General features: G+C 44.3%; 1 protein-coding gene across 2 annotated transcripts in view; it reads right to left on the reverse strand.

The window, feature by feature from the left end:
* GRM1 (glutamate receptor, metabotropic 1) overlaps window positions 1-12070 on the reverse strand; it is a 296102-nt gene that overhangs the window by 88559 nt on the left and 195473 nt on the right. For both annotated transcript variants that reach the window (XM_015412041.1, XM_015412040.1), the window contains exon 3: window positions 5587-5822. In XM_015412041.1, coding sequence (XP_015267527.1) covers window positions 5587-5822 — 236 coding nt within the window. The remainder of the gene's footprint in view (window positions 1-5586; window positions 5823-12070) is intronic.

Below are 12070 nucleotides of genomic sequence, written 5' to 3' on the forward strand. Positions count from 1 at the left end.
ATAAAGCAGCCCCACATTCTGAATCAGTAGTTTATTATTCTGATGCTGACTAATCAGATCTGCACTAACAATAGCTAATGACAATATGCAAACTGGCCACCATCAGCCTAACAAGAAACAAAAGACCCGGAAAAAATTAAACAGAATGGGTTGTTTTTAAAATGAGAATGCAGAAAGACATTTATATGTTCTCTGCAGATAAGAACATAAGAAGAGTCCTGGTGAATGACAGCAAAGATCTATCCAGCCCAGCATATTCTATTTCCAATAGTAGCCAAACAGTTGCCCTTGAAAGCTCACAACCAAATATGAAGGCAAGCTGACTTTTTTGGGGGGGGGGAGAGAGGTTTATTGCAGAGTGAGCGTGTGGAAGAAAAGACCCAACAACCTGCTTGTGGTACGAAAATGGCCACAGCTTTATTGTATACAGACAAAGGAGCATTGGTGCAGCAAAAAGATGGATCCCAATGAATTCCGTCCCCCCAGCCCACCTGCTGGGAGGGGGGGACACGTGGAGTGGCAGACCAGTGGGGACCTGCCCCTTGGCACATTCCTTTTCCACCTTCAGCTTTAACAACACTGGGCAGATCCCTAGTGAACATAAGGTTTGTGAATCAGTGGACACACCGGGACTGGTGATAGGAGGCAAGGAGAGGAAGGATGGTTTGAAGATGAATGGGGGTCTGTGCAAGGCCAAAGCCCAAGTTCCCAGCAGCGGTGCGGGTATTATGTAGCACCAGAAGTGAAAGTGGCACCTGAATCTTCCTCTTTTTGCCACCAGAGTTGGAGGATTGGGACCCTCAAAAGGGCTGTGAGCTACCTTGTGGGCAAGATGGCCTGGAATGGGACCCGAAGCTGCATGCATTGCAGCCCTGCTCAAACTTACACTTAACATGACTGCATTTTCTCAGCAAACCCGGCAGGGAGTATCATGCCTGAATGCCAACTTGGCCTTATATAGGTCAAGCCTGGATCATATATGAGGCTCCACGTAATTAATGGGTCATGCCAGGAAATCTCACTAGGGGATTCCCTCCTATGAAACTCCTCATCATTGTCTATAGCCATGGATTTGTAGGCCATGGTCCACACCCTTAAAACATTTGACATATGGTTAACCAAATGCCAACCACACTCAGGATATGCCGATAGCACTATTCCCATAAAAACTGAATAACCAGACAGCCAATTTAGGAAGGTGCGCTCAGCTACTCTGTTGAAGTTGCCTTTTTTGTCAGAACAAGGCCCCCATTTACCCTCACCTCCCTCTGGTCTCAATAGGGAAAACACATCTACATAATAGCCATCAAGAACCTGTTCCTGTACCTTGCAGGGGAGGTGGATGCCAGGAGGATCTTCAAAGCTGCTATTGGTCATTGAAGCCCTGGTAGCACCCAATTGCTCAGACCCCCAAACCACACCCAGACCTGCAGTGCCCAGGCTGGTAGATCACCAACGCCGGTGCACAAGCCCTTTAAAGCTCCATTGTTGAAGAGTCGATTCCAAACAAGTGTACTCTACCCCTTCCACCAACTGTAAGGCACGCTGATCCAATGCACCACATAGCAGCAGGATCTGCATGTTAGTGGCCTCTGTTGACTGTGAATACTTGTAGTTAAAGGGGAGTCGATGTTCGAAGTACATGCGAGGAGCTAAGCCACAAGCAGAAGACAGAGCCAAGATTTGAAAAAATCAAGAGCTTTAAATAGGGAAAGGGAGTTCTGACATGGTGCATCATCCTCCCAAGGTTCCCCTCCCCTCCCCTGATGATGTGGCTGCTGATCGGGGAAGTGCCGCTGGGCATGGCCCTAGCCTTCTGGCCACATGCTCTTCCTAGCTGGCAGCAGCAGGCCCCATTCTTCCTTGCCCTACTCCAGGCTTGGCTTGGGCAACAAATGTGGTGCTTTGTAAGCACCAGTGCTTACACCTAACTTGTGTTCCAATTTTACTTTGGGCTACCAGTGGGCCCCCATCTAAGGTAGCTTCAGGCACAAAGAGATCATTAACAGGGTCCCATAGTTTTCCCAGGTTGTCTATCCCCAGCACCTGATACTTACGGACATACCATCTTTGAGGATACAGATTGAATATGTAAGCATTATGGCAAACGGGTCATTTCCTGCCGGAGCGCACAGGAGCGGAGCTCCGGCAGTAAAGAGCCCAGGGGGCGGGCACATGCAACAAGCCACACCCCCTGCTCCCAGCAGCCCTCAGTCAGAGCAAGAAGCAGCCAGGTAAGTTGCAGAGCCCCCCCCCCATCCCCCCAGTCCAAAACAGTCCTTTAAGACCAAGTTTTATTCAGGTACAAACTCTCCCTCCTCTGCGAGGACAGATCTGCACGTTCTCCCCCTCCCAAATAGCTAGCAATCCAAAACAGTCCAGTGGAGCCTGAGCGGTGGGTGTTGCCTTCTGACACACTTCCGGTGATGTCAGGGGGTGTGGCATATACAAATAAGTTATGCTAATGAGTTATGCTAATGAACTCCTGCACCTCTTTTTCTACAAAATGACCCCTGATGGCAAACAACCTATTTCACTGTTATTTTAAGAGCTGTACTGCATGTTTGCCTATCTGGGGATGGTAAACCAGTGTTTTTGAAGGGCAAATTATTTTCTGGATAAATATGTTCTAACTTTTGTCAGTCCTGTTTTGTCATTCCCCCTACCCCTTATTACTAGGTCTCCTTCCTGGGAATACTTATGTGGACAATCCCAGTCTATCAGATATCATGTACTGAACTGGATGCTGTAATAACAATATATAACCATTCAAATTTAGCGATATAATGACATTGGTGGGGGCATTCATGAAACATTGCTGTCAGTGATAATCACCCTACTTCCTTTTGTTAAAATGCCTGAAAATTTGGTAAAAGGTGGTGGGTGCTTTTTGATGCTGCTTGAAATACAGATGAAAACCACATCTGCTGTTTGCTCAGTCCTTATTTCTTTTGCATACTGATTTAGCTGAAAGGATTATATCTACCTGAACCACTATAAAACATGGCTTGCACAAACAGTGTATAGAAACAAAATCAATATCCTTAGCTACTGTGCACCTTCACAAATGAATCAATTTTATTTGTGTTGGACTAAAGCCATAAAAAAGCAGCAGGATGGAAGGAGGGGAAGACAGATGCAACATAGAGAAACAGCAGTAATTCATGATATAGAGAAGGTAACATTAAGGAATGCCAATGTATACCAGGTCAACTCAAGTCAGAGTTTATGGACTGAAAACCATTGACGAGCGTAGGCAGGAAAAGAAAACAAATAATTCAAGTGCGTGTGTGTGATATAGCATAAAAAGGAACATGGAATTATTCTCTGCACAAGATACCACATTTCAGAAGACAGATCGTAATTCATATTGTCTGAAGTAGTATAGCGAACATAGCAACCACATACATTTAATAACTGTCTCCATCAGATACCAGCTGCATTATTTTTTACTGTGGTTTAAGAGTAAAATATTCTTAAATAGTTCCTTCTAAAATGTTTGACTAGGGGGCAGTATATTAAAGCAATATAATATGTAGTGTAGTAAAATATATAATAGTGTAGAATACATTGTTATGTGGTAAGACATTCACAGGTTTATCTTGCTGAACCCCCTGTTCAGTGGTGGAAATGCAAAACTAGAAACATCCCAACAGTATCCCCAGCCTTTGATCTTTCAGTGCTTTGCCTAACTGGAAGTAGAGGTTTTTAGGACATTAACATACAACGCATATATAGACACAAGGACCCCACATTTATTCTCTGTAGTGGATTTTTAAAAAGAATCATGATTTATGTTAATACATTTAAAACTTCAGTGAGTACAAAAGTGTAACCATCACTACCATTTCAGTTCTGAAGTATTTGAAGAAGTGTGCTTGCATGCAAAAGCTTATATCTTGAATTAAGAAGAAGAAGAAGAAGAAGAGATTGGATTTATACCCCACCTTTCACTACCCGAAGAAATCTCAGAGTGGCTTACAATCACCCTTCCCCTCCCTACAAAAGATACCCTGTGAGGTAGGTGGGCCTGAGAGAGCTCTTTTGAGAACTGCTCTTTCCAGAACAGCTCTGAGAGAACTGTGACTGACAAAAACTTTGTTGGTCATAAGGTGCCCCTGGACTCAAACTTATTTCAGTTCTTAGTATCGCTGTAGACATGCCATGTGGTACCTGCAAAACTAATTCTAAAGAACTGTCTTTGAAGAGTCACCAATTTGGCAGTGTCTGTCCAGCCTGGCACCATTGCACCAGCACCAAGGTGTGCAGCATGTTTCCCCATGAAGATCGTCTGTGTAGGTAGACAGAATCATACTGCTTCCCCCAGATTTAAAATTGTATCGGGTAGCCTGAAAGGCTTGAAACCTGGTGGCAGTTCCCCAGTTTTTCTGGTTAGTTGAACCTCTATACATAATAAATTTGTGACCTGTCCTGTACTGTCATTATCTGGTTTCCATATGTGCACATTAGGGCTCTTAATTCAGCATAATTCTTCAGCAGGTGTTGCTGTTCACAATATATCCATAAACAAATATTAAATGACATTAGCTAGTTATTCTACTGGCAGCAAGCCATGATTATTAGTCATATTACCACCTTGCTGTCCTTTTAAGTACATTTTTTAACCCATGATGCTAAAAGTGCTTTTGTCCTTTCCTCATGTCCGTGCACGATCACTGCACATGCAAAACTGTATGAGGAAAGCTCAACGGTACTTTCAGTGTGAGAGTATAAAAAGAAGTTTAAGGCATTGTTTGAGATCCAGCCAGGTTTTCACTCTTCCCTTTTACCACCTGCAAATTCGTTTCTGACTTAAACATACTTCTGCTTCCTTTCAGCAGGGTTAAAAGGAAATAGCTGAGGAATGGTTATACACAGGAGGGTTGCCAGCTCTGGGTTGGGAAACACCAGGAAATCTGGGGAGGTGGAGTCTGGGGAAGGTGGAGTTGGGGACATAGGCGTAATCTTCGTGGGGGCGGCGGGGCATCAGCCCCCGCGGAAATTTTCAGGAAGGTGCTCAGCCTCCCCCGGGGGCCACCCTTGCTCCTAGCACAGCAATGCCTCTGGCCAGCCCCAGCCCCCCCCACCCGGGAAATTGGAAAGTCTACACCCTTGGTTGGGGAGGAAAGGGACCTCAGCACGGTATGATGCCATAGAGTCCACCCTCAAAAGCAGCCATTGTGTCCAGGGGAACTGATTTTGGTCATCTGGAGATCTGTTGTAATAGTGGGAGATCCCCACCTGCCACCTGGAGGTTGGCAACCCTTATACTCAGGAAGAGATTTTTTTTTTCCCTTCTAAAAACTTCATTTCCATCTCTGAACTTTCACCTCAGGGATGCCAGAGTCAGAGTTCATGATCTTAAAGAACCAGCAGGCATCCAGGACTTTTCCCTAATGTAGCGCTCTGTCTGCAGCTGCAATGTTATTAAACGGATTTCCAACATGGGTCTTATTACAATGCATTTTAGATCCAATCAGAACAAAAGAAATATGTGCACTTTAGCAAGGCAGGATAAAGACATTAAAAACTGACAATGCAAGAGGCACCCCATTACTCAGGAAAAATATTTTATAAAACTGTTACCAGTGCAGTTCTTCTGAAAGTTGGGGTTCTCCAGCGGATGTCCCGGCAGGCGACACTGGAATCTGTGCTGCCAAAATTCTGGGAACCAGGGATTTCTTGTGTTCTCCTCCAAATGCAGTTTCAAAAAATAATCATCAAAGGACAAGACTTCTGGAGACTGCAGCTTGATTGTGATGCCTCCGTTTGCTTCAGCCTCGTACCCTTCAATCACTTCATCTCTATCTGCCCATCCGTCACTGGAAGAAAGAAGCAAGAACCATTTGGAAGGGCAAGAAATGGGTGCTGAAGTACATCCAGATCATAGCGTGTGTTTTTTTTTTAAGTAAATACTTCTGAGGGTTCAGGTGAAGGAAAAACAAGGGCCATGCCAATATTATGCATCAGACTTTATGAGAAAAGATAATGTTCTACTTACCGTTCATTTAGACTCCTGAAGCATATAAGATAAGGCACTGTGCAGGCCACAAAATAAATCTGAGGAGTACAAGGCTTCATAGGGGAGCTACATCTTACAATGCATTTTCTCTGTATGGACTAGCTTTCACATACTGCTTATTCCAAATATGAAAGATATTATATTGCAAATTTAGTTCTCAATCAGTACAATCTGATGCAGTTACTCCAGTCTTAACCCACTGTATTATTTTTGCATGGTATTGCACTTAAAACCTCTAAATTTATGGATCCAGCCTGAACCTATGATACCTTTTCAGGATTCAGGGTAATTTGACAAGAACTTCGTGGGAGATAAAAAATAAACAAATGGTTTGTACCATTCCTCCTTTCCAATGTGATTGGATTACAGCCACAGGTTTCACATTATTTTAATTAGTCTCTGGAATGACATGCTACACAGTTTATTATTTCAGTAAGCACAATGCATGAAGGTGGTAAAATAAACAGAACAGGACGAAGAAATACATTCACAGCAGAGGTCATTTCGGGGGGGAACGCAGGGGAACGCAGTTCCGCCGGGTGAGGTGCAGGGGGCGGGGCACATGACGAAGCCTTGCCCCCTGCTGCCGGCCGCCCCGCTTCCAGCCCTCATTCAGCCAGGAGGAGGCAGGAGAAGAGGGAGGGCAAGTTGCTTCCTCCCCGCCTCTCCCCACCCCTGCCTGCCTGGGGCCAGGGAGGGCCTTGGCGGGGCTTCCTCGCACTCCCGCTGGCCTTGCAGGTCCACCGCCGGGCCCCTGATGTCAGGGGGTGTGGCATATGCTAATGAGTTATGCTAATGAGTTCCCCTAGCTCTTTTGCTACGAAATGACCCCTGATTCACAGTGTAACAGAACAAACAGAAATGTTCTAAGAAAACTGAATCCACTGAAAGTCTGTATGCATTTTATAATTATCTGGCAAATTCAGAAAAAAGCCCCAGAGAAAGGAGCCGTACCACTTCCCCAAACATACTGCTGAGGAGACAGGGTTGTCAACTCCCTCACTGGAGCCCCTCTCACTGGGGCAAATAGTGGTTTCCTAGGGCTATTTCAGGTTGGTAAAATGGCATGGGGGGGGAACTCCCCACCTGCCATGATCCCAATCTGAATTGGGCCCACAAGCACCTAGGAGGCATTTGGGGGGAAAGTGTTATAAGGTTAAGTGTAGGCAGACAACCCTATAAGCGTATAACTGAATCTCTTTGGACAGTCCTACTTTACCACATTTTGCAATTTAAAAAAATCATTTGTATCTTTGCATAATATTACAGCACTTTTTAGGATATATTATAAATTGCCTTGGATTTTCTTTTTGGAAAAAAATCAGGTTAATTTTTAAAGCTATATGGTGCCCCCTATTGGGAAGTGACAACACATACACAGTGTTGACAAATATTATGAAAATTCTCTGAAGGAGCAAAGTGAGATTTACTAATAATGTCAATTAATTGTCACATTCTTAGAAAGAAACAAAGCAACAATGCAATTTAAATCCAACCCTACTTAAGTTTAAATTTTTACAGCAGGTTGGTTGCTGCTGAGAAATGCTTCTATGGGCTCCTGTTTTGTGTTTGTCTTTAAAAAAAACACAAAAAACCTACTGGAGCTAAATGCAGGAGGCGGCGGGGGATTTTTTATCAAGGAAATAGCATGGGGAGGTTAACTACTCCCCCTGCACCAAGGCTCTATTCCATATCAGCCCCCCCCCCTGGCATGGCTACTTTTTGTAGCTTAGTTACAATTTGGGGTTTCCTATCACGGCTCCTCATTGACATGTATCGTTCACTTCCAAATGACCCAGTCTCCACACAGCAACTGCCATTACAGTCAAGTGTCTCAAAGGTACACAGGATGATTCTCTAAGAGCCATTTGAGTTGAAATCACCATGGTTTTTACAGATCGTCTATGCGTGGATGGGCATGGATTGGCACCCAGGTTTTCTGAGTTCAAGAGCAGAAAGCTGCTACACTGAGTTTGGTGTGGATTAGTACAACAACCTTAAAATGTTGCTCAGGTGTAAGAATTTGGTATACAGAAATGGCAACTGAATGGATCAGAAGTTAGGTAGGACTTCAATTTTCAAGTGTTGTGAGGTATCACAAGGTGACAATCTAGACTACACTGTCAGATAATGTTATTGGTGTAACCTTTTGCTCTGAATCTGGCAAGTAGTACAATTAAAAGTACTGACGCTGTCTGAGGGCGTTGAAAGTATGAAGGCAGAGAAGTTGCTTGGAAGGGACATGTGTGTGGGAGGAGAACCAGCAATCGTGCTCCTCGCTGTCAGGAAAAAGAGACAACCAACTGTTTTCATTGCTGTTTCATGTTGTGCTTGCCACAATCAGTGTGGCTGCCAGTTTTCTACAAGCTGCACTTATTTAGATGCCTCATGTTCCAGAACAACAACAAAAAATTATGCTTTTTACAGGCACAATAAAAAACTGAACACCATGCAAAACAGCCCAGACATAAGGAATACTCCTTGGTTCAGATTTACCATAACTAGCAACTGGCAACATTTCATTGAGCAAAATCCTGAGGGGGGATTTCCTTCTTCTTTGGTTTACTACTGTGCAGCCGCTGATATTTTTATTTGTTCTTAGTGCTTATACCACTGATATACCTGGATACAGTTATAGCTACCTAGCGAGCCAGTACTTGGGACAGCATACGTCACAGGTGAGTATTGCCGCGGAGGAGGTTGGCAAGAAGGAACTGGCCTATTCATCTGCCTCCTTTGATCCAAAACATTGTTAGGGTCTATGCAAATTTCTCATGATACTCAGCTTCAAGACATGGCTCCCTGCCTGCTTCCTCCCTGCCAATGCAAACTTCACAATAGAGCATTTACTATGGTAGAGTGCAAACTACAGGAAGGCTTGGAGTGATAAATATGCAGGTGGTAGCTGCAATGTAGTATCCAACCTCCAAGCAAATCCACATTTTTGGAGGAGATACTAAAATGCCCAATTCAGGCAGCTCCATGTTTTTACATGCACAACTCTGCTTATGAACAGTGATTGAGCAGTACTCAAAAGAAGCTGGGGTTGAAATGAAAAGTTCAAATTTATACTTTTGAAGTTTGAGCCTGGTTTGACATTGACTCCCATTTCATAAAAGTTTGTAGATTTCTGTATCTTTTACACACACACACACACACACACACTGGCCTGTCCCTTTAACATAGCTTTATGTGTGGAAATGAGTCACTGATGCTTTTAATGGCATGACAGTAAATAAGATCCTGTTTAGCCTCTGTTAAAGTGACCATTTTTCTACAGGCAGTTGGCAACCCTAACAGGATCTATCCCTTCCTAGTCTGACATGCTAAGCTCTACTATATGACAGCAGTAAATAAGATCCTGTTTAGCCTCTGCTAAAGGGACCATTTTTCTCCAGGCAGTTGGCAACCCTAACCAGGATCTATCCCATCCTAGTCTGACATGCTAAGCTCTACTATATGACAGTTTCCTGCCATTTCATACATACAAATACATAGAGGCATTTCTGGAGTTTAAATGGTTCTACAGCAGGTAAGAAGTTCAACAGACAATGCCGGTAATCACTGAGTTGCTGATCATAAAGTAATAAAAATTAAACATTTATTTAAGTATTGTACATATTCTGCCACAGCTGCTGCTGCAAGAGTAACTGCCTTGAACTCTTTCAGCTTGCTCACCCTCCAGCTTTAATCAACCTGTGCAGAAATCTTTGCACATAGCCTGCCTAGAAAATTAGCATGCCAGGGAAAAGACTAAACTGGACTTCACATCCATGAAATCTGGTTTTCTACGTGCAGAAGGGTTTATTTGCTTCAATTTATTTACTTCATTTGTAGCCTGGCTTTTTCCACAGTGGAGACCAAAGCCACTTACATCACTGTCTGTTCCTTCATTCTGTCCTCACAACAGCCCTGTGAGGTAGATTAGGCTGAGAGTGTGTGATTGGCCCAAGGTCACCCAGCAAACTTCCATGGTAGAAACTGGATTTGAACCTGGGTCTCCCAGATCCTAGCCCTACATTCTAACTAGTATACCATGCTGGCTGTCTCAATCTGTTGTTTCTTTTTTGAATATCAGTGTTCCATTTTGATTTTGAAAGTGGTAAAGTCCAGAGCCAGGTGAGAACTAGACCAGAAAGTCATGTGGCAAAGCATAACAAATCATTTGTAGCTTTGCAGTTATGCGCTTCTTAAAAATATAACATTTCGAAGATCATGGTTATATTTAACATAATATACAATCCTATGCAGCTATTTCCAGTGAAAGCCCCTTGAAATCAGTGAACTATTTAGGGAGGAATAAATCTGCATAGGATTACACATAGTCTAGCAATTATATACAGTGTAAAAAGGGCATAATCAGCAACACAATCCATCCAAAGCTAAATATTTTGAATCCCCCCTGTCCTGAAAGTGAAATAGCATATGCTTAACTCTCCTACATAAATCGCTGGGATTAGTACCACAGAATCCTAACCATGTTTACTCAGAAGCAGGGCTCATTTCCTGCAGGAGTGCACAGGAGCAGAGCTCCGGCAGTAAAGAGCACAGGGGATGGGCACATGCAACAAGCCCCACCCTCTGCTCCCAGCAGCCCTCAGTCAGAGCAAGAAGCAGCCAGGTAAGTTACAGAGCAGAGCCCCCCCCCCGGCCCCCAGCCCAAAACAGTCCAGTGGCACCTTTAAAGCCAAGGTTTATTTAGGTACAAGCTCTCCCTCCTCTGCGGAACTTCAAGGGCACACCCCCCCCCCAATAGCTAGCAATCCAAAACAGTCCAGTGGAGCCTGAGCGGTGGGTGTTGCCTTCTGACACACTTCCAGTGATGTCAGGGGGTGTGCTATATGCAAATAGGTTATGCTAATGAGCTCCTGCACCTCTTTTTCTACGAAATGACCCCTGCTCAGAAGTAACCCTCAATGAGCTCAGTCGCACTTACTGGCAGGTAACCATGAGGTCTTGCAGCCTTAAAGTACTTGATAGCAATAAAGTGCCTGCAGTCACCAGGGCTGCACAAGAGATAAAAATGCAAGGCAGATACTCTGACCATCTATTGCCCTTCAGTTGGCTGCAAAAGTCTCTCACCGTCCAGCTTTCTTCAGTTAAGTCAATAGGATTTCTCCAGGAGTGTCCTGCCTGACTTCTGAGTGGAGGATTTGGTTCTTTTCGAATGTTGCTGTGATGGACAGTGTGTCACCACTTTCTCAAGTTTGCAGGGGAAAGAAAGCTTTCCATACTCTCCTTTTCATTGCAGTGTCCTCCAAGCAATTCTGCACTAAAACCAAATTTAACCTTCTTTTTATTTCATTCCCCCCCCCCTTCTGCATTACATTACCTCCCTTCAGTGGTCGGCCCAGTTTCAGCCTGCTGTTGCCCCAGGTTTTTTTGATGCTATTTTATGACATACTTAAATCACCTTGACTCAAATACTGAGAAAATCTGGAGTGGCAGGCAAATGCGGAAATGCAGTTTCCTGGCAACTGTCCTGGCAACGGTGTTTCAGGCTTATTTACCAAATATTGGATATTTCTATTCTCAGTTTATTTACTGGACAGAAAGGGAAAAACTGGACACCTCACCACTGCATCCCATTTGGTCTCCTGGATAGGGTTACCAACCACAAGGTGGGGCCTGGAGATCTCCTGGAATTACAACTGATCTCCAGACTACAGGGACCCATTCTCTTGGAAGAAACTGCGGCTTCAGAGGGTGGACTCCATGGCATCACAGTGCCACTGAGCTCCCTCCCCTTGTCTGATTCTGCCCTTCCCAAACACAGTTGGCAGAGTTCAGGAAATAATCCAATCCACGCTTTGGAGTTTGCTTTCAGTGAATTTACTGCAACAGAATTTTGCAAAAAGTCAATAACTGGCTATCTCTCCCTTATATATAATTGAGTAAGACGCAGCGTAAGACAAAATGCGCTCCGTCAGCCATTGGCTGGCATGCCATTGGCTGGGAGGCAGGAGGCAAACACTGTGTCTGAACGGCGTGGTGGCGGCGATGAGCCGCTCGCCACGGCCCTATTTTCCTCCCTGCCCACCCCACCCA

This window comes from Gekko japonicus, unplaced genomic scaffold, assembly GCF_001447785.1.
Source record: "Gekko japonicus isolate JY-2015 unplaced genomic scaffold, Gekko_japonicus_V1.1 scaffold1155, whole genome shotgun sequence".
Lineage (NCBI taxonomy): Eukaryota > Metazoa > Chordata > Lepidosauria > Squamata > Gekkonidae > Gekko > Gekko japonicus.